This window comes from Bactrocera neohumeralis, chromosome 4, assembly GCF_024586455.1.
Source record: "Bactrocera neohumeralis isolate Rockhampton chromosome 4, APGP_CSIRO_Bneo_wtdbg2-racon-allhic-juicebox.fasta_v2, whole genome shotgun sequence".
Taxonomy (NCBI): domain Eukaryota; kingdom Metazoa; phylum Arthropoda; class Insecta; order Diptera; family Tephritidae; genus Bactrocera; species Bactrocera neohumeralis.
Genome location: NC_065921.1, coordinates 87,633,982 through 87,653,323, shown reverse-complemented (window position 1 = coordinate 87,653,323; position 19,342 = coordinate 87,633,982). Strand labels below are relative to the sequence as shown.

At 37.2% G+C, this 19,342-nt stretch overlaps 1 protein-coding gene across 2 annotated transcripts in view; it reads right to left on the bottom strand.

Moving 5' to 3' along the window:
• LOC126755390 (pneumococcal serine-rich repeat protein) overlaps window positions 1–19,342 on the bottom strand; it is a 165,210-nt gene that overhangs the window by 54,065 nt on the left and 91,803 nt on the right. The window contains exons 1-2 of one of the 2 annotated variants that reach the window (XM_050467935.1): window positions 13,765–14,848; window positions 2,437–2,560 (exon numbers count right to left, since the gene is read on the bottom strand). In XM_050467935.1, coding sequence (XP_050323892.1) covers window positions 2,437–2,560; window positions 13,765–13,797 — 157 coding nt within the window. In that variant the 5' untranslated portion in view covers window positions 13,798–14,848. Of the gene's footprint in view, window positions 1–2,436; window positions 2,561–13,764; window positions 14,849–19,342 lie in introns of those variants that run through there. The other variant, XM_050467932.1, reaches the window with a different exon arrangement.

Genomic DNA, 19,342 nt, shown 5'->3' with positions numbered 1-19,342 from the left:
CATTGAACAGTTCCAACTTTTTCCTCAGTAGAAACAGGCTATGTACTTAGGAAACACCAATAGTTTTGCCAGACATCAAGGCAGACACTAAACAAACGATTTAGGCTAGTCAGGTTGTAAGGTTTCCAGATTTTTCTAAGAACTTCGAGTTAAATGGTAAATGAGATGCAAGAAATATCTTTAAACTGACGGAACCCATATGGTTGCCACAGCAAATACCCCTCATGAACTATGCGTAATACCACCAAAATACAGGTAATATACGAGAATTCCTAAGCTAAGCCACAAAGATACCGCCTACACTGGTTTACGCAGGATTCCAGGCAGGCATTTCTGCTAGGAAAATTGAGTTCTCATCGCATAAACAAATTGGGATTAAGCCGGGTAAATATGGGATTTTCCAAATGCTTACAACACCCAACAGGTATACAGACGTGCCACATGCCACATGCTGCAGCGTGCAAATAGCAAATGACTGTTAATTTGCCATGCAACAAAGGCCAGCAGCGGTCAGAAACAGCCGGACGCTGTGTGTGCTCACCGAAATCAATTGGAAACACCGAAGGCATTGAGGCGGACAAATTGACATAAAGACTTTTCGCACATTAGCATTAGAGTCAAGGCACAACAACCAGCGACCAGAGCTACCTAAATACCTAAATGCAGATGATACTAACGATCTCACTCGCTCTTGTGGGCTCTTATAGCCGCCGCACGCTTCTCTCAATTTATTTGATCGGTAGGTTCAGGCACACAAGCTGACCTCGCCTTCAACCACTATAGTGCAACATCTGCACCTGTTGCAAGATGGTCAAATAGCATTGCTTTACTCTTGTTTTTGTCTGTTATTATTTTTGTTTTTTGACAAAACCAGCAGTCTAACGGCGCTTCTAGGAACTCAGGAGAAATTTAGTATTTTTAGGGATGACAATTGAATTTTCGAAAATCGACAAAACAACATAATGCAACAAAGAGATAAGAGAGTGACCGCATTGTACAACAACAACAACAACACCAGTAACTAACGAAACTAAATGCAACAGCAGGCACAAAGAGGCAACGAGAAAGCGAACAGTTGGAATTGTTGCAAGTAGCGCGTGCTACATTCGCAGACACAAGCGGGATGTTGGGATTTTTTTTGTGCCGTTAGACGTACATTTTGAATGTGTGTGTCCTGGCACACATTGTAGATTTCGCTGCGCTCTGCGATACCGTTGCTGTAATTTCGTTTCTATAAACTGAGTTACAGACGCTGCTTTCGTGTTTTTGTTGTAGTTAGGAATATTTTGGTGCGACATTTGTTCAAGGTGCTTGAATAATTTTCGCTGCTCAGCATTCGCTTTGCGGCATATGCTTGTGAAAGTGTGGCGAGGCATGTGGCATGCAGCATGTGGGCTATGAAAAAGCCGGTGTGTCTGCAGAAGGCAAGGAAAGTGGATGCTGGGTTGCACCTTTGGTTGAAATTTTTGCAAAAAAAAAATAGAAATTTTCTTGCTGCCGAAGTGAGTCCATTTGGTCATGACCGTCCGTCTATCCATCGCTGCGTCCGACTGTATATACGCGAAATAGTCTCTCAGTTCGTTAGATATTGCTTTGACATTTTGTACACATCCTTTTCTCCCAAGCAGCTGCTTATTTGTTGGAACCGCCGATATTTAAAGACTATAGCATATAGCTGCCATACGAACTGAACTATCGGAATTAAGTTCTTGCATAGAAAACTGTTTATTTCATGCGATATTGTCATGAAATTTGACCGAGGTTGTAATCTAAAGCAATGCTTAAATATCCGAAGAAATTGTTCAGATCGAATCACTATAGCATATAGCTATCATACAAACTGAACGTTCGGAATCAAGTGCTTGTATGGAAAACTTTTTCTTCTGATGAGATATCTTCACCAGATTCGAGGTGCGTCATTATCCAATATAATGGTATAATCCCCGGAGAAATTGTTCAGATCGGACGGCTATAGCATATAGCTGCCATACAAACTGTACGATCAGAGTCAAGTTTTTCTAAGAAGCACTTTTTTATTTGAAAAGCTAACTTCATGAAATTTGGCACAGAGTATGTTCTAAAGCACAGCTACAATATCTGAAAAAAATTCAGATCGGTCCACTATAGCATATAGCTGCCATACAACTGGCCTCATCACACTTAAGTCCTTGTAAGGCAAACTCTTTTATTTGTCAAGCTATCTTCATGAAATTTGGGATTTATTATAAGCCAAGTCAGTGCTACAATTTTCGTATATCTTATTCAGATCGGAGCACTATAGCTTATAGCTGCCATGCAAGCTGAACGATCATAATCGGAATGAAGATCTTTTTGTAACTTTTTGTGTCATAAAAAATGCATTTAATGCAACAAATTTTAGCTTCGTTGTCTTTTATTATCCTTAGATTATTTAGTCTTCAATTATCAGTTACTTACGTGTCTGTGAAATGTCTGTCACTGAGACTGTTCCTTCCGCAGCTACATGTATGGCTTTGTTGTGTGCACACTGTGACATTATTACATAATCTTCTACTGTACATAATGCACCCGAAATCACCACCTGCAAGTACAAGGCAATAAAAGGTCGTACTATAAGTTAAAATATGAAAAAATAAAAATTTGTTATCTGATAAATTTTTCGATATTTTAAATCATTGTCAATATTCAATATCACTTTCAAGTTTTATGCATATCTATATAATTTTACATATTTTTAATTATCATAAGAATACTATACATTCTTAAATTCGGTTTTTCGTTATTTTTAACGAAAACTCTAACTTTTTTCAAACTTATGAGTGTATCATAACCAAATAAAACCATTTTTTAAAAATTGTTGGTTACAGATATGATAACCAATATGTAACCACATTATAATGAAAACTCTAATTTTTTTCAATACTCATGGGTGTATAATAACCAATATATAACCTAGAGTGAAATCAAAAAAAAAATCGTAGACACCTCTAAGAAAGCCTCTCCAACCATGAGTTTTTAATCTACTTGAAAAATACTTATTCCTGGATTTTGTAGGAAATTGAATACTCTACAAAAAAGGTCCTACTCGTACGTTTTTTAACGGTTGAAGTTTATTAGTTATAAAAATTGGAAATCGTTGTCAGATATTATAACCAATATATAACCATTTTGTAACCAAAACTCTAATTTTTTTCAATACTCATGAGTGTATGATAACCAATATATAACCATTTTATAACCAAAACTCAAATAAAATTATGAGCTGCACTCCAAAACTATGGGCCATAATAATTAACGCCCCACCCAAATTCACGCTAAATCCGCCTACGCACGGTCTCATCCTTACCATTCGTGCGAACCAGATGCAGATCTTGAATGGCTAAGCGCTTATCAGCAACAGATTAATTTAATTCATTCACAAACAATCAGGTGTTACACTCACACACACATAAGAACTCAGGCAGTCGTGGTATCTAACACACGCCCAAATAAACACCAGTAGCGTGTAAGTACAGTGGCGTTAAAAAGTTTTTGTTTTACTTTTTTGTTTATTGATGTACACAACTGATAAAAAGCTGAAGTTTTTTTTTGCTTTTGATGTTGTTTATCAGTTGAAATTTTGGTAGATAGCGGCGTGGAAGAAGCAGAGTGAAGAAATGTTGGTGAAGATAAAAGCGCAGATGTCTGTATGGCCATAAGGCACAGCAAACAGAAGAAAAAACAAATCGTGGAGTGAAAAAAAACCAAAAAAAAAAATTAAAAAAAAACTATAAGAAAACTAACAATGGCAGTTAAATAATAAAAATTAGTGTCAAAATAACAAAAAAAAGTTTTATCAAACCAACAACAAGAAGCAGCGCAAACCAAAAATTGCACAACTGAACGCACGAACGCCTCTTGTGGCTGCAGCAAAGCGTCGACAGGGTAAATAATAATAATTACAGTTATGTAATGACACTCGTTTGAGTGGCATCGCATTTAGATTCGCATAAATAAGCATATCGCTATTAAACACACACGCTAATTGCTCGCCCATGCATCAACGCCGGCAACGCATACGCCCTGTTGGTCACTCACACACACACACACATGCACGCAGCCGCTTTTGTTGCTGTTCTGCTTAATGTTTGCAATTAAAATTGCATTCACAGCGCGCAAATGTCAGCAGCACTGCTCTGCAGTCTGCACTTGTTGTTGTTGTAACATTTATCACCCTCATTGTTGCGTGTTTATTTCTTGTTGTTATTGCTGCTGAGTGTCCACCAGTCGTTTTGCTATTATTAATTAATAATTAAATTACTGTCCATACGCCAACTCAACAAGCCATTCACCATTGTCTTCACGTTGTCTTTGCGTTGTTTTCAAAGTTGTTGTTTCGCATATCATTTGTTTGTTTGCTTTTGTTGTTTTTGTGTTTCTGTTGTTGATATATGTGCTTAGTTGTTGGTTTTGTTGCGCTTCCTGCATCTAATGGCTAGTTAATTAATTAAGTTCTAACCACAAAGTGGGTGTGGCACATGCCAGCAGGTGCAAGGCGCTCACATCGACATGAGGTTGACGGGAGGAAAGTGAAATTTTTCCTATAAGGTAGCTGGAAAAGCCTCACGTAATGTTTTTTTTTTGGTAAGGAGAGGTAATCTTGACCGTTTAAATCATGAATTAAATCTGAAGCTGGGTAAAAGCTCAGCATGTTCTTTTCTATTGATCAAACTATAGACTTCTGTCTAACAACATAACTTGCGACAAAAAGGAACCCAGATCGGAAGCTCACTTTTTATTTTATCGCCTTCAAAGTAATCCCCACTAGATGTAATACACTTATGCCAACGATTTTTCCAGTCCTCGAAACACTCTTCATAACCACTTTTTGGAATGGTCTTCAGTTGCTTCAGCGAATTCGATCGACTGAAAACGGGTTCCACGGCGCGCTTTTTCAACCGAATTTTGTTTTATCTCTGATCGATGGTATTCGACGTTTTTGGCTTTATAAATGGATTGCATTATCATCGTGTAAAATCCATTAATTGTTCTTCCACAATTCCGGCCGTTTTCGACCGTCTGTTCTCTCGGGAACAAATTCACGATGCACCAAACCACGAATATCGAAAGAAACAATGAGCATCACCTTGATTTTTGAAAAGCTTTGGCATGATATTTTGATTTCGGCTCGTTTTTTCCATCCATTGCGGTGATTATTGACTTGTTTGCATGTCAAACTCATGAACACACGTTTCATCGGCAGTTATAATCCTCCCGATGAATATGGAATCGGAATTTCTATGATCAAGCTTGTTCAAAGAGACCTCTTTACTGTACCCTTTTGAATAAAATTCAGCTTTATCGGAACGAATCGAACAGGAACGCGTTTAATACCCAAAATATCTACCGAAGTCATTGGAACGCACACGTGAGAGATGTCGAACTCTCTTTCCATCTCTCTAACACTTGCCTGACGATTTTCAAGCACCGTATTCTTTATTTTTTTTTTTAATATTTTCATCAGCTGAAGAGGTCGAAGGTCGTCCAGAAAGAATCATGCCTTCTACGAGCTCTCGGCGTCTTTGAAGGCTTTGTACAACTCGTAGGCTTGTGTTTTTGGTAAAACTGAATCACCGTAGACATTTTCTAAACATTGGCCATGATTTCGTACACGGAATTTTGGGTAAAAATGCAAAATTTGAGACAAATCTTTGTTCGATATTTTTATTCATTGTAAAAATCATTACACACTACTGAGGTGTGGCGACCTAAGCAGCTGCTCTAGACAAACTGGTTCACAGATCTCGCTCATATTTGGCAAAGTAATGAAGAACAGTCCTACCAACTTAGGAGAATACATATTTCTAATGTGAGAAAGCCTTCCATTATATCTTTCTACTCTTTAAAGCATGCTTAAAGCTCAAAAGGGTTTTTATTCAAACATAAAAAGTGTTTTTTTGGAACATCTGGACTTCAGAAGTGGATATAAGCTTAAATCTCGAGGTTTAGTCTCATTCAACCATTGGTCTCTTTTTAGAAACGCTCTACGAACAAATTTTCTTAGAATATTGAACTTTTTCTGAACTTCTTGTGGCTAACATTCTATTTTTATCGCACAATGTCATAAGGTAACTATTTCTGTTTATTTTCTCATTTTAACTAGCAATTAAATAATTAAAAAATAAATTTGTGCGTGTTAATTATTATTCTTCTTGTTTGTGGTGTCACAAAGCTTATTTCGGGTGGCCGGGATTTTTCCTCAATTTTGGCCAAATAACGAAGATGGCGTCAGTATGCGCTCATAAAAGCTGCTGAGAGTTAGTATATTAACGCCATCGTGTTTTTTTATTGAATAAATGTGTTAATGGCATATTTAAAGGAAGTGTTTAAACGAATTATGCAATTTTAGGCTTCAATAAATGTACGATTTAGATTTATTACTATATTACTATTATAAACGCTTTCAACAGCGCCTGCGGTTCTCACCCACAAACCCTTTTACGAGGCTTGTGTACAAATACTAATTGTTTTCCCTTATTGCATCACTTAAGTATGCCATTCAGTCCATTTCTCATATATATATATATATATTTATGTATGTATGTGTAGTTTTTGTTTATCGTTGTTTGCCTATAAATTTTCCTAAGTCCCCAATAGATCAATTACTAAAAGCTTAAAATTCCATTTTTATTACTTGAACTAAAAAAAAATATGGTTTATACAATCTTATCAGAAAAATTGCGGTAAACTGGCGTTGTAATTTATCAAACACACTCATAAATACACAATACTAAGTACTATTCCCACTATCTTTAGATACAATAATAGTAAATATATTATATCATATTGTGGTTAAGGCGACATAGACGGGTTTGGGCCGAGTTTCTGCTGCAGTAGCGCGGTTAAGCAGGGGCTCTTGCTTTGTTGAGATGTTGTAATAAGTAGTGAGTGGTTCTATTGTGACAGAAATTCACGCGTAAACTCTCTGTGTTTTCAGAAAATTTTCCATATATGTTTTTTAAATAGTGCTTCAAATGTTGAATGGAACCCAGATGATCTTATTGCGTTCCGAAGAACCTCGAACTAACACAATTCACACTGTGTGCGCTTTATCAGTTTACACTTAAATGGTCGGGCGCAATAACCGAGTGGGCTCGTAGCAAGCTTCCGAAGGATCAGTAGTTCAATTTTCGTAAGAAATAGAACCTGAATATTACGATTCTGTTTTCGTTTTTTAACCCTGAACGGGATCTATTAAGATTGCCACGATATTTGTAACACCCCAAATAAAATATCAGAGACCCTATAAAGTATATATACGAGTATACGCGTAAAAGATCAGATTGACGAGCTGAGTCGATTGAGCCATGCCGGCTTACTGTCCGTTCGTCCGTATATGCGAATTACTCCTTCAGTTTTTGAAATATTGCTCTGAAATTTCGTACACTTGCTTTTCTCTTCAAGAAACTACTCAGTTGGCGGAATCGCCGTTATGATCACTATATTACGATACAAACTGAACGATTGAATTAAAGTTTTTTGAAAACCTTCATTTGAAGATATATCTTCACGAAATTTTGCGTGGATTATTTTCCGAGGTAATGGTGTAATATTCGAAGAATTTGTTCAGATCGGTTCATTATATCATATAACTGTCATACACACTGTCCCATCAAAGTTCTTTAGTATTTATGAAGGGTATTATAGCTTTGGTGAAATCGAAGTTTTTTTCTGTTTTAGATATTTTTATATAGAATATGAAACCTTATTATCTTTGTTGGTTTTGGTGCGGCTATAACCGCGTAAGCGTTGTCTACGCCAATAAAGAAGATTATCTTTGTTAAAGGAAACTCTCCATAGCCTGAAAAACTCGTATAGAGAAAAATTAAAAAAGAAAATATGGCGAAAATAGAGGGCTCTTGGTGGAAGCAGACAACTCAAGCACAAAATAGATGCTTCTTAGTGAAAGCAGAGAGTTCAAGCATAAAATATTGACAAGTGGATAAAAAGTTTTCGATTCAATAATTTTTATAACACTGTACTGATGACTAATGCTCTACTATTAATATTCTAATATAACTGTTAACCTATTGACAAATTGGAATTTATACATTCCAACCAAATATTGACACGCAATGACCAACTGGCGGCGTTCCCAAGCGTTAAAAGGAGGAAAAAGATGGAAAAATGCGCTAATGGCGTCTATGTCAATATTTATGGGCATAAAAATAAAAACGAAAGTGGGTATACAAGTATGTGTGCAGGAAAGTGAGACGTTGACATTTGAGAGCTACACATTTACTTGTTTAGCATAAAAAATATAAATAATAAATTGATAAGAGAACAATGAAAGCTTATAGAAAGGCTGTAAAAGGCAAAAAATTCAAAATTTCATTAAAAAAAAATATTCTATATACACGTACATACAATAAAGAGTGAAAATACAACGAATCCTTAAAATAAAAAATTAAAAAATAAATAAAATAATAGTTATTTTAAGAATTCTGCAAATTGGTCCATTAATAACTCTTAATTAGTTTCACTCATATGTATTTGCATAGCGCTGCTCACATACATATCTACATACACCCAGCTCAGCATGGCATTTTTACGCACATTGCTTGCCATTTAATTCTACAAAAGGCTCCCTTGAAGAGACACAATGTTCTAACTCTCCAAGCGGGGTCGTGGAAGCCACCTTTCGCTCCGCATTCCAACTTAAATGTGTAGACGGTGATAAATTCTAAAATTCCAGAGCAGCTTCGCGACACCTTCCGCTGGCGCACCTTTGGTCATACATACAAGTACGTAGAGGCTCACAAAGACATCAAAACACACTTGCGGCAGCACCACGCCGCGCCAACCCCCAACTTCTTCGCTCAGTGAGTAGCGCATAGGGAAAAATAGTGAAACATATTTTAGTTACAGCAGGTTATCTACGAAATGCGTGGAAATGACGTGCGCCAACAAAGGCACACACGCAATAAAAGCAGCGAAACTAGCGGCAATAACAGAAACTACAACAACAACATGCCAAACTAAGTGTTACACTTTGCCATACTAAAAGTCACACATACTTGCACTGCCGTAACGATTTGAGAATTATTGTAACTCAACACCTTTGCCTGCTACATATCTGCAGCCGATTGCAATAAGCGCGCACGCAGTCGTTACAATATATACGATTACATATATATAGCACGTTACATATACACCAGTACATATACGATATACAGCTATGCAGCCATGACTTATGATCACAACAAAAGCAAACTCAATGCATTCTTATACAAATGCAAAGTCTAATTCGGAGCATGCATAATGCTATTCCGCTACGAGCCCTCCTCAAGCTTCAATGTTGCGAAATTTTTTACGTCGTGTATATAGTACTGTATAATGAAGCTTACTTTTGGTTTGGTAAAAATGTGCTTTCTGAAGAACTTAGTGTTTCGAAAGCTGCTTTATTCAAATTTTGGATGCGTATAATGCATCTTCGATCATAAAAACTAGTAGTTTGTCATTACATTTTCTTGATTTTTAGTTGCGAAGGCTAAGCTAAGGAAATTGGTTTGACATAAGGGGTTACCTCGAGCAAAAAACGCTCTAATTTGAATTGTTTTTCTGAAAATTGCAAAGGCAAATATTCAAAACTCGTTCAATACCGTTACATTTGCTATAGTCCCTCCGCTTTGACAGCACAACTTCTTACAGTTTCATCAAAAGTACAAAGAAAAAATTCGTGTTTTAATTAAGACCCTATACCAGATATTCTTCTGAGGAGAATGGTGTCATGAGTAGAAGTTCACGCAAGTGAGGAAAGTTTTCTAAGCGCCATTCACTTTGGAATCGCCAGAAACGATTATTTTACATATGGCTCAAGCAACTAACGACTTAGGGTCTTAGACCATGTATCCTCTCATCCTATGTGTAGCCAATAAAACATCCGTTTGAAGGCAGGCTAAAGTGAGAAGATCCTCACCAGAGTTGTGCGATGGGTTTGGGACTTGCCACGTAAAAAATACCCATGGAAGGAAGAAAACAGTCTCGGATGAAGTACCACCCTTTTGATGACGACCACTGCAAACTAAGTATTAGACGAAGGAAGAATAAAAAAAGTGAAAATTGTATCTTTGGCGGACGGTTTTACAAAAATTTCAAATTTTGTTGAAAATTTCTCCACGTTTTGTTTTTTTAAATAATTGTAATTTATGATTAGTTTGCAAAAACAGATCTGGTAAATTATATATCGAAGACCAGTCTAAATTTGGATTAATACCGATTTAATAGGTCGGAAGAAATCTTAGCGTCCGGCTTTGAAAACAAAGTTTCGGGGAAAAGGCTTTCAAAGTTTCTAGTGTGACTGAACTCGAGTTAACTTCGAGCGCGCAAAATTTCAACGCCTCATCTCCAAAACTATTACTCAGATCAACTCGAAAACTTATTAGAATTTTCTATAGGTGTTAGAGAGTCAGAGAAGAGAATAAAGAGAAATAAAACAAATAAATTGAAGCCGTGAAACCCATGCAACCCCGTAAGAAACCTCCTTTCTTCCTACAATATAGTTACAAGAAAAGCTAAAGGCAGTAGTTAGGGTTACACTTTTTTCTTTATTTCTATTGCACTTTGGTAAAAAAATATGCTGTAAATTAGTCGATTGAAAATTTAACCATTTTTGTATACTTGCTCTGAATAAAAATTAGCGATGAAACAAATAAGTGCTTTCTACAGTTGCTCAAAGAAATGTGCCTTTCATCAAAAGAAGGTGCATTCAGTATGTTCTGTTAGTTTCAAAACTTAAATAGTACATTAAATTCAAAGACTGAGCGTCTCACAGATGCAATGACATACATATTGAGGATGGCCTTATCATATAACATTTGGTAAAGTATTTGCTCTTTGCTTCGAACTCCGAAGCAACTTTGAAAATGGCATTAGATCAGGCATTTGATGGTTCGAACCTTGCCTTTCATTTCCGAAACTCTTTTTCAGTTTCTTCATTGCTAATATTCGCTATGTCCTCAGCAAAAAAGCTTCAAGAAAGCTCTCGATGAAGAGACATTAGAGTGAGAGTAAATTTCCTACAAAACGATGAGTTCTCAGATTTATACTGATTTTTTATTAATTAATTTATAAAATTCGTAAGAAAAAAAAACAAATTAGGTTTAAACTGCTCACACTTCAATCGCAATATCTTTTAAACGGCTAGGTCAGAAATAAGAGCTCTTTCTTGGCGAGTCTTACTTAGAAGTTCCCACGAATCAATTCTTCACGAATCAAGCGCAAAAAGTACTAGTTTCTTTGACCCACCCTAAAAGACATATGAAACTCTTTCAAGCTTATCAAATTTGTATAAACTCCAGCGCATTTTTCTGTCATTCATAACGCCATTGAAAGGAAAATGATGGCAAACAGTGTAAAGAACGTTAAAAATATAAAGCGAGGCACAACAAAAAGTCACGTTCTGCTGCTGCTCTCGTGAGTACCACTTCCTGTGTTCGTCACCGTTACACACACACATGCCTGCATACATACAAATACACCTCCGCTACCCAGACACCTACTTATGGAGCTATTTTGCGCCTCTTCTACTTTGTTGATAATTGTAAAATAATGCATTAAATGTGTTTGATATATTTTATTTGTTTTTGTATTGCACTTTTTTTCTTATTTTTATGAACTTTTTTCTATTTTTTCTATTTTGTTTGTGTGCTTTTGTTTCTGTTTTGTGGCGGTAACCTAACAAAGTCGCATGCTCCACCTGTTATTGAATATCCATCAGCTAACTACCAACACAGCTGCAAACAATACAATGCGTGTATGTATGTGTGTGTGTAGTTGTAAGACATTTGTTTCAGATTCGCTGCACAGAAACGAGGTTACTTGTAAAATGCGATAAACGCTAGTTTTCTGATAAGCTATAGCAATTACTTACAGCGTTTACATACACATACATACATATGCCTAAGCTTACACTACGTGCTGTTAGACAGTTGGTGGGACCGTCAGTCAGTCAGTCGGTTGGTTATAATTTTTCTTAGATCGGCGCTGTAATAAATTTTCTAAAACAAACGGTGCTTGTAGTCTGAAAAATACACGCACACACACAGTTGCACACATCTTTATTAAGGCGGTAGTATAAACAGTTATGTGAGTTGTTGCTGTTGCAAAAGATTTGGGATTTGCTCAGAAAATACAACCGCGAGGAAATCAAGATAAGGAATTGTTTTACAATTGACAGATTGAAAATGTAATGATTTTTGTTGTTGTTGTTGATAAATTTGCTTTTGTCTATTTGGGTATATTGGGTATAATGTCAGGTGTTTTGGGTATAATTTAAGGTATGTTGAGCATAATGTGAGGTATATTGGTTGTAATTAAAAATTTTATTTAAAATGGAAATTTTTAATTGTTTTGCTTCGATCTACTAGTTTTTTGACCTTCTGGAGCCCTCTTGACCCTTCAACCTGTACGCGCCATTAAAAAAATATATTGGAGAAAGAACTTCAAATAATTATAACCTGAATAGGGTATATTAAGTTTGACAGGATGTTTGTCAAACCCAAAAGCAAACGTCGGAGACCCTATAAGATATATATGTATATATGTAAATGATCAGCTTAACGAGCCAAGTTGATAAAATGATTTCGTTATATCTGTTCCTCCATCTGTATGGGAACTAGTCTCTCAGTTTTTGAGATATCGATCTGAAATTTTGCAATCATCATTTTCTTACCAAAGAGCTGCTCATTTGTCGGAGTTGCCGATATCGGACCACTATAGCATATAGCTGTCATACAAACTGAACGGTCGGAGTCAAGTACTTGTATGGGAAACTTTTTCATTTGACGAGATAGCTCCAAGAAATTTGGTACGAATTATTATCCAGGACAATTATATAATCTCCGAAGAAATTCTTCAGTTCGTGTCACTATATCATATAGCTGCCATACGAACTAAATGTTCGGAAACATGTGCTTGTATGGAAAACTTGTTTATTTGACGAGATATCTGCATGAAATTTTGACTAAGTTATCACCTAAATCAATGTTTAAATCTCAGAAGAAACTGCTCAGATCGAGTCACTATAGCATGTAGCTGCCATACAAACTGAACGATCTGAATGAAGTGCTTGTATGGAAAAATTTTTAATTTGAGAAGATATCTTCATGAAATTTGGTTTGCGTTATAACCTAAAGCTATGCTGAAATTTCTTAAGAAATTGTTCAGATCAAGTCACTATACATATAGCTGCCGTACAAACTGACTGCATAAAGTTCTTCCATTTTTCTATATTTTGTATTTGTGAAGGGTATTATAGCTTTTTTTTTTAAATTATAATTAAATACATTTTTGTCATAAATATGCAAAACTCGTCTAAAATTTGATTTCAATTTTAATGCAGAAATTTGTTTTCGAACCACTCCTCTATATATTTTTAATTCAAATGGAACATGCGAGATTTATTGCAGTCAGCAAGTTTTGTACTTTTCATACGTTTATCTTAAAAATATTTGTTTTTACTGTCTCAAGGTAGTTTTTAATTGGAGTAAGTGCATTCCAATGTAAATTTAAGGCACGTAAAACTAGGTCCACGCCCCAGCAATTATAGAAATCTGTGCTCAAAAAATTATGAAATCAAAATATTATTTGAAAACACTTATGAACGCACGCATACTTTTGCTGCCTTGCGGTTTTTGGGCACAAAAATAAATTTTGGTTTTATAGACTTATGCTTTTTTTTATGATTTTGAATATGCAATTTGCCACAAAACCGGCCGCGAAGTCGTTTTACGGCGTGTTACTTACAATAAAAAGCAGCAGCCTGAACTGATTCGACATTCATTCGGCGATCAATTAACATTTCCAATTTGCAAATCCTATTTGTTTATTTACAGCCGCTGTTGCTATTGTTGTTGTGGTTAATTTTGCTGTCGTTGAGGTGTGCGTCGTCGCGGCGCATGTCAGCGCTGCCGACCGACCGACTACTCGTCTTATTTGCCTGTGGAAGTGTGCCACTGCGGCAGCTGAAGAGCTTTTAATTATTATTTCTTTGGCGCTTGTTGTTGTTATTGTTGTTGGCGTTGGTTGTTTCTATAATTGCGCTCAACAATTTGCCGCCACTACTTCACAAAATTTTTACGATGCACTATATACTCGCGTACGCGGCGCGCACTCTTTTCTCCGCCACTGTATTTATTTATTTATTTTCCAAATGCACTTTAAGTGTACTTTAGTTGTTGTTGTCGCTGGTTCTTGTTTGCTTTGCTTTAGTAGTTGAAATTTGCATAGGCAAACGCCACTTTCAAGCGCAACCAACGCCAGCATAAGTCCAAGCAGTCCCGGTGCTGTTGTGGCATGGACATTTTCACTGTTGCTGCGCGGCAAATATTAGCAATTTGTTGTTGTTGTTTCGCTTTAAAGCATTAAAATCATTTATATAACTTTATTATTTTTATAACGCTGTTTTGATTTGCCTTAAAACACGCAATATTTTTGGAAAATTATGGCGATTGGTTTGGATAGCGCGGCAATTAACAGCTCGATGCAATCCGGCAACGCGCGGCAAAAAAATTGATTTTCACAAAAACTGAATTTCTTAAAAATTATGCTGTCACTTAGCAGTTTCGCGCCAAATTTTCGTTAATTACTTTTTTTTTTTTCATTAAAGTATTTCGCAACAACAACTCGGAAATGTGCGAGAACGAGGAAGCGCACATCTAATTGCGGTTGCATTAAACAGAGTACCGCTATCTCAATTCAATTTGTTTAAACACGCGCGCGTTTTTATCATTTCGAAAAATATTAATTTTATCTTGTTGTTGTTTTTGTATGGTTGCATGCACGTTGTCACTGCATTGGAGCCGTTGGAACGCGTCGTGAACGTCTAAACACTGCAATGGAACTGTCAAGACTAAAAACAACATAAACGCCAAAATTTCGACGTACTCGTACTTCGGCGACGCCTACCGCAACGGACATGTTGACAGCGGCGTTGACAACATTGGCTACGGCGCTGCCGGCAACGACAGCGCTGCCACCGCGTCAATGCACACACACGCTGCCGCTCGGCGCGCAGCGTTAGGTGGCGTCTCCAGCCGCAGCGGCAGCGCATCCAGCGCGCCGAGTGGCATTTGAATGTGGCGAATTTGCTGCCAGTTTGGCTGGCCGCGCACACAGTGGCTCATTCATTGATTTGCCAGTGGCTGGCGGCAAATAAATTCGACTTATACAGTTATAGCATTCAATGGTCGCATGACGCGGCATAAGCAGCTGACAGCGGAGCCGGTTGACAAATGTGGCAATGACAATTTGAAGCAGAAATCGCATGCGATATAATTTAATCGCTTGGTATGAGAGTTAGAGGTCGATATTTCTAGATAAAGTTTGAGCGGATACGTGAATTTCGTCGCGCAAAAAAAAAAGGTCTCTTTTCAACATTGTGTTTTCATATAAAAAATTAAATATATTATACAAACTTTTTTTCATTTCAAAGTTATGTACATATTTTACAAAAATTGTCTGAAATTTTGAAGGGAAAATATTCATAACTGTTTGTAGCAGCATAAAACATTCCTGAAGTAATTTCGAAGAATGGTGCCGAGTTGACAGTCCTTGGCCGGATAAAAATCTGGGTCCGATACGATTACTGAGACCCGACTGTCGTGGGAACGGATGTTAAAACTCGCCCCATTAGAGCCAATTAGTACCGTCTTCGCTAATTTTGTTTGTTAAAAAGTCCTTTCAATGGATTACACGCTGCATGGCAGAGGCATTTAAAGTTTTAAGTGAGTTTTAAGTGACTATAAAGCTGACCTCAAGCGCCCAACTTTTCAAGGCTGTTTTTCCAGAACTATTATTCGGAACAATTTGAGAATTTCTTTCATTCATTTCATTTCATTTCTTGCATCTCCGAAACCCATGTCACCACTTAAGTTATAAGAAATCCTGCTCCAAATAAACTATCTGGTAGCGTTGAAATTTTTTCAAGAATTTTAGAAAATTATTGAAGAGAACAGCATATTTCGCTGAGTATCTTATCCCTTCTAATTTTTAAACTCGAATCCATAATTTCTGGAGCTCTCCTAGGTTGCAATATCTTATGGCTACTACTGAGTACTGAATAAACAACGAAAAACTTTTTTATGCTGACCTTGCCACTCAATTAATAATTTTAATTGTATTATTCCAAACTTTATCCTAAAATGATTTCTTTGCCTTGACAATTTTACTTCCTGTATAATATAATGTGTTTTATTAATCTAGTTAGTTGTACCAGATTTGTATGGGGTATTATTTTGGTTATGTTCCTAGTGTTTCTGGACTACTTTTATTGGAACAACATTTTCTGGCAACAAAACGTTTTTGTTCTTCCTTCTCTAAATGTCTCTAACAAAATCTCTTTAATAAACCGTAAGATTCCACACAGTAAGCTCAAATACCGGTCAGTAGTTAACAACACCGTTTACCGTTAACATAACTGCTATTAGCACTGTCAGCTATTTACTTCAAACAAATTTAAATGCTTTCGAACACCGATGCAACTCATACCTGTAACGGTTTCTTCTTAGCGCTTTTGAAGACATTTGCTTGGCGAACATGTTGCGGTTTGGAAAAGTGCTCGAGCTTATCAAACATGCTCGTTGTGTTAGTTTGATGGGAAACAACTGTAACAGCTGTTAGAATAAACAGCTGATTAACGGTAAATGAATTTAACACCTTAAAATGGCTGTAGAACTTTTTCTTCAAATCAAAACTTTTGAAAAGTTAAAAGTTAATTTTACTTAAGAAAAAATATAAACGAAGAGCTCTAAAGCGAAAATCGGAATTCTTCTAAATTTTGTATCCAAAAAAAGGAGGAATTATTGTAGAAATTATATATTCCGAACCATCTGCCTGCATTTCTCCCATTTCGTATTTTACCGCTGCAGTTCATACAAGTATGGCGGCGGCTGCAGGCTTTGCCCGGAGAAAACTGGCAACGCGAGCGCACGTTGACTTGCAACAATGTCGCCGCAAATGGCGAATGTTACGCGGCAATTAACAGGCGATTGCATGTGGTGATCATCAACCGGATAAACTGATCACAATCAACAAACAGTGATAAAAAAGGAGTAAACTCATTTTTGAAGATTTTTCAATCTCGCTTCTTGCTGTTTGGTTTTTGGCGCGCTGCTTTTTTTATGGCGTCGATTTTGTGGCGGTACATTTACGAGCTAAACTAGCGCCTTGCAGCGATTTTACGATGTTTGCGTAGAGTTCAAAGGAACGACGCACAACAAGTGGCACTGCGGGTTTTGCGGTCTACTTGGGTGGAATGTGTGGTCACTGCGAGTGTGTGGCATTGCGCCTATTAGTTGGCGCATCTTTACAAGTGCGTAGCCATGTTCAAACTGGTGTACTTACATAATAATATTTTGATTGCAGTTAGTTGACTAAGTGCGCCGATGTGGCATTAAAATCAGTTAAACGTGCGTCGCGCAGGTTTTTCGTAGCGTGGCTGTTATAGTGTGCCGCATTGGCAAGGATAACTCGTATGTTCCTCAATTTTTAATTAAAGTTCCTGTTTGGGTTATCACTTAACGAGTTGTTTAAAGCTTGTAGTCACATTTTCTGTGTCTATTATGCATTTTGAGAGTGTTTAGCCAAATAACTAACAACTAATGTGGGAATTGGTAGTAGTTGAAACTATAGAGAGAGAGGGAGAGAGACAGAGAGATAGAATGGATAGGGTGACCCATTTCGAGGTTCCCTACTTCTTTTTAAAGAAGAAGCACAGAAACTTAAAATTTAATGGGAAATGTTTATTACTATTCGAAAGAAGATTATTTAGCATTTATTTTTTGGAGATTATCTCTTTCAAATGTTGGCCGGGGCTACGTTTCACATGGTTCATCCGTTGAGTCCAATTTTCGACGAATCGTTCGAGCATTTCGATGGTAACACGCGTGATGTTTTGCTCGAATCGAAGCCGAATTATCCGCATAGACTTTAGACTTAACATACCCTACAGGAAAAAGTCTAACGGTGTGATATCATATGATCTTGGTGGCCAATCGACCGGCCCGAAACGTGAAATTGTCTGCTCACCGAAGTGTTCACTCAATAAATCCATTGATTGATGCGATGTGTGGGAAGTGGCGCCGTCTCGTTGAACCCTAATGTCGCCGAGATCACGAGCTTCAATTTCAGGCACCAATTATCGGTTATCATGGCGCGATAATGGTCGCCCATGACAGTTACGTTCTTATGGGCATCATTTTAAAGAAATATGGACCGATGATTCCCGGCCCAAAAAATCACACCAAACCGATGCTTTTTATGGATGAAATGACAGCTCTTGAATCAATTCAGGTTTCTCTTTGTCCCAAATGCGGCAATTTTGATTGTTTACATACCCACTGAGTCAGAAATGGGCTTCATCGCTGAACTCTGTTTCGGATGTTAGCCTTAAATGGAACTGTCAATGTCGATGCTCTAGGAAATCACTCACTTTTCGGCAATTAAAGTGTCAACACCCACTTTCAATTTACTTCCACTGCAATCTCAGCTCATCACCTACATATGTATATTCTTCAAAAATCAATACTTCAAGTTATGTCTTAAGTGGCAGCTGATTGGTCTAGCGATCAGAAACCCTTATGCCAGCATTTATGCTGACCCTTCCTCTCTTTCCTTTTAACTTAATTCCTTTTACCCCCCAACATCCGTGCTGAAATATCACAATTGACACAATTTAAAGCGATTAACGGTAGCTACATATGTACAACAAACACTAAATAGTGATTTACGGAAACATTGCCAGCTCTAACGTTAGCTTGTTAGTTACAAAAATATATTAACAGAATTTGAGGGAATCTCGTTAAAAGGAAAAAGGACTCTCCAACCCTGCCACTTCCGGTCAAAGTGGAGACAATGAGCCAGAACGCAAATCAAAGGCATTGCAGCCATTAGGTTTATTGATTGACAGTTCGTCGCACTGTGTGACGTGACGGTCATGTCAACTATAACAACAAGAACAAAAGCAAAAACAACAACAACAAAGCGTACTTTTCCCAATTTCCACTTGGCCGAAATTTGTGTCACAGCTGATAAAGCGCACAACACACACTTACATGCTTATATGCTGGCATACAAGAGCACGCATGTCCTTGCTGGCATATATAGACATATGTGCTCATGTGTGTTTGCTATATTTATTCACTTTGTGTATCAAGTTACAAGCGCAGCTCCATCAAGCCCATGCGAGCCTTTGTTTATCCGCACACAGTCGAGTCGTGTGCAAAGCCACTTGTGTGGGTGTTAATATCCTTCGAAATTCATCAAACGAACAGGAGTGTGGCACACAATTTGGTGCATGAGGCAGCGATAAGCCACAGTGGCAGCG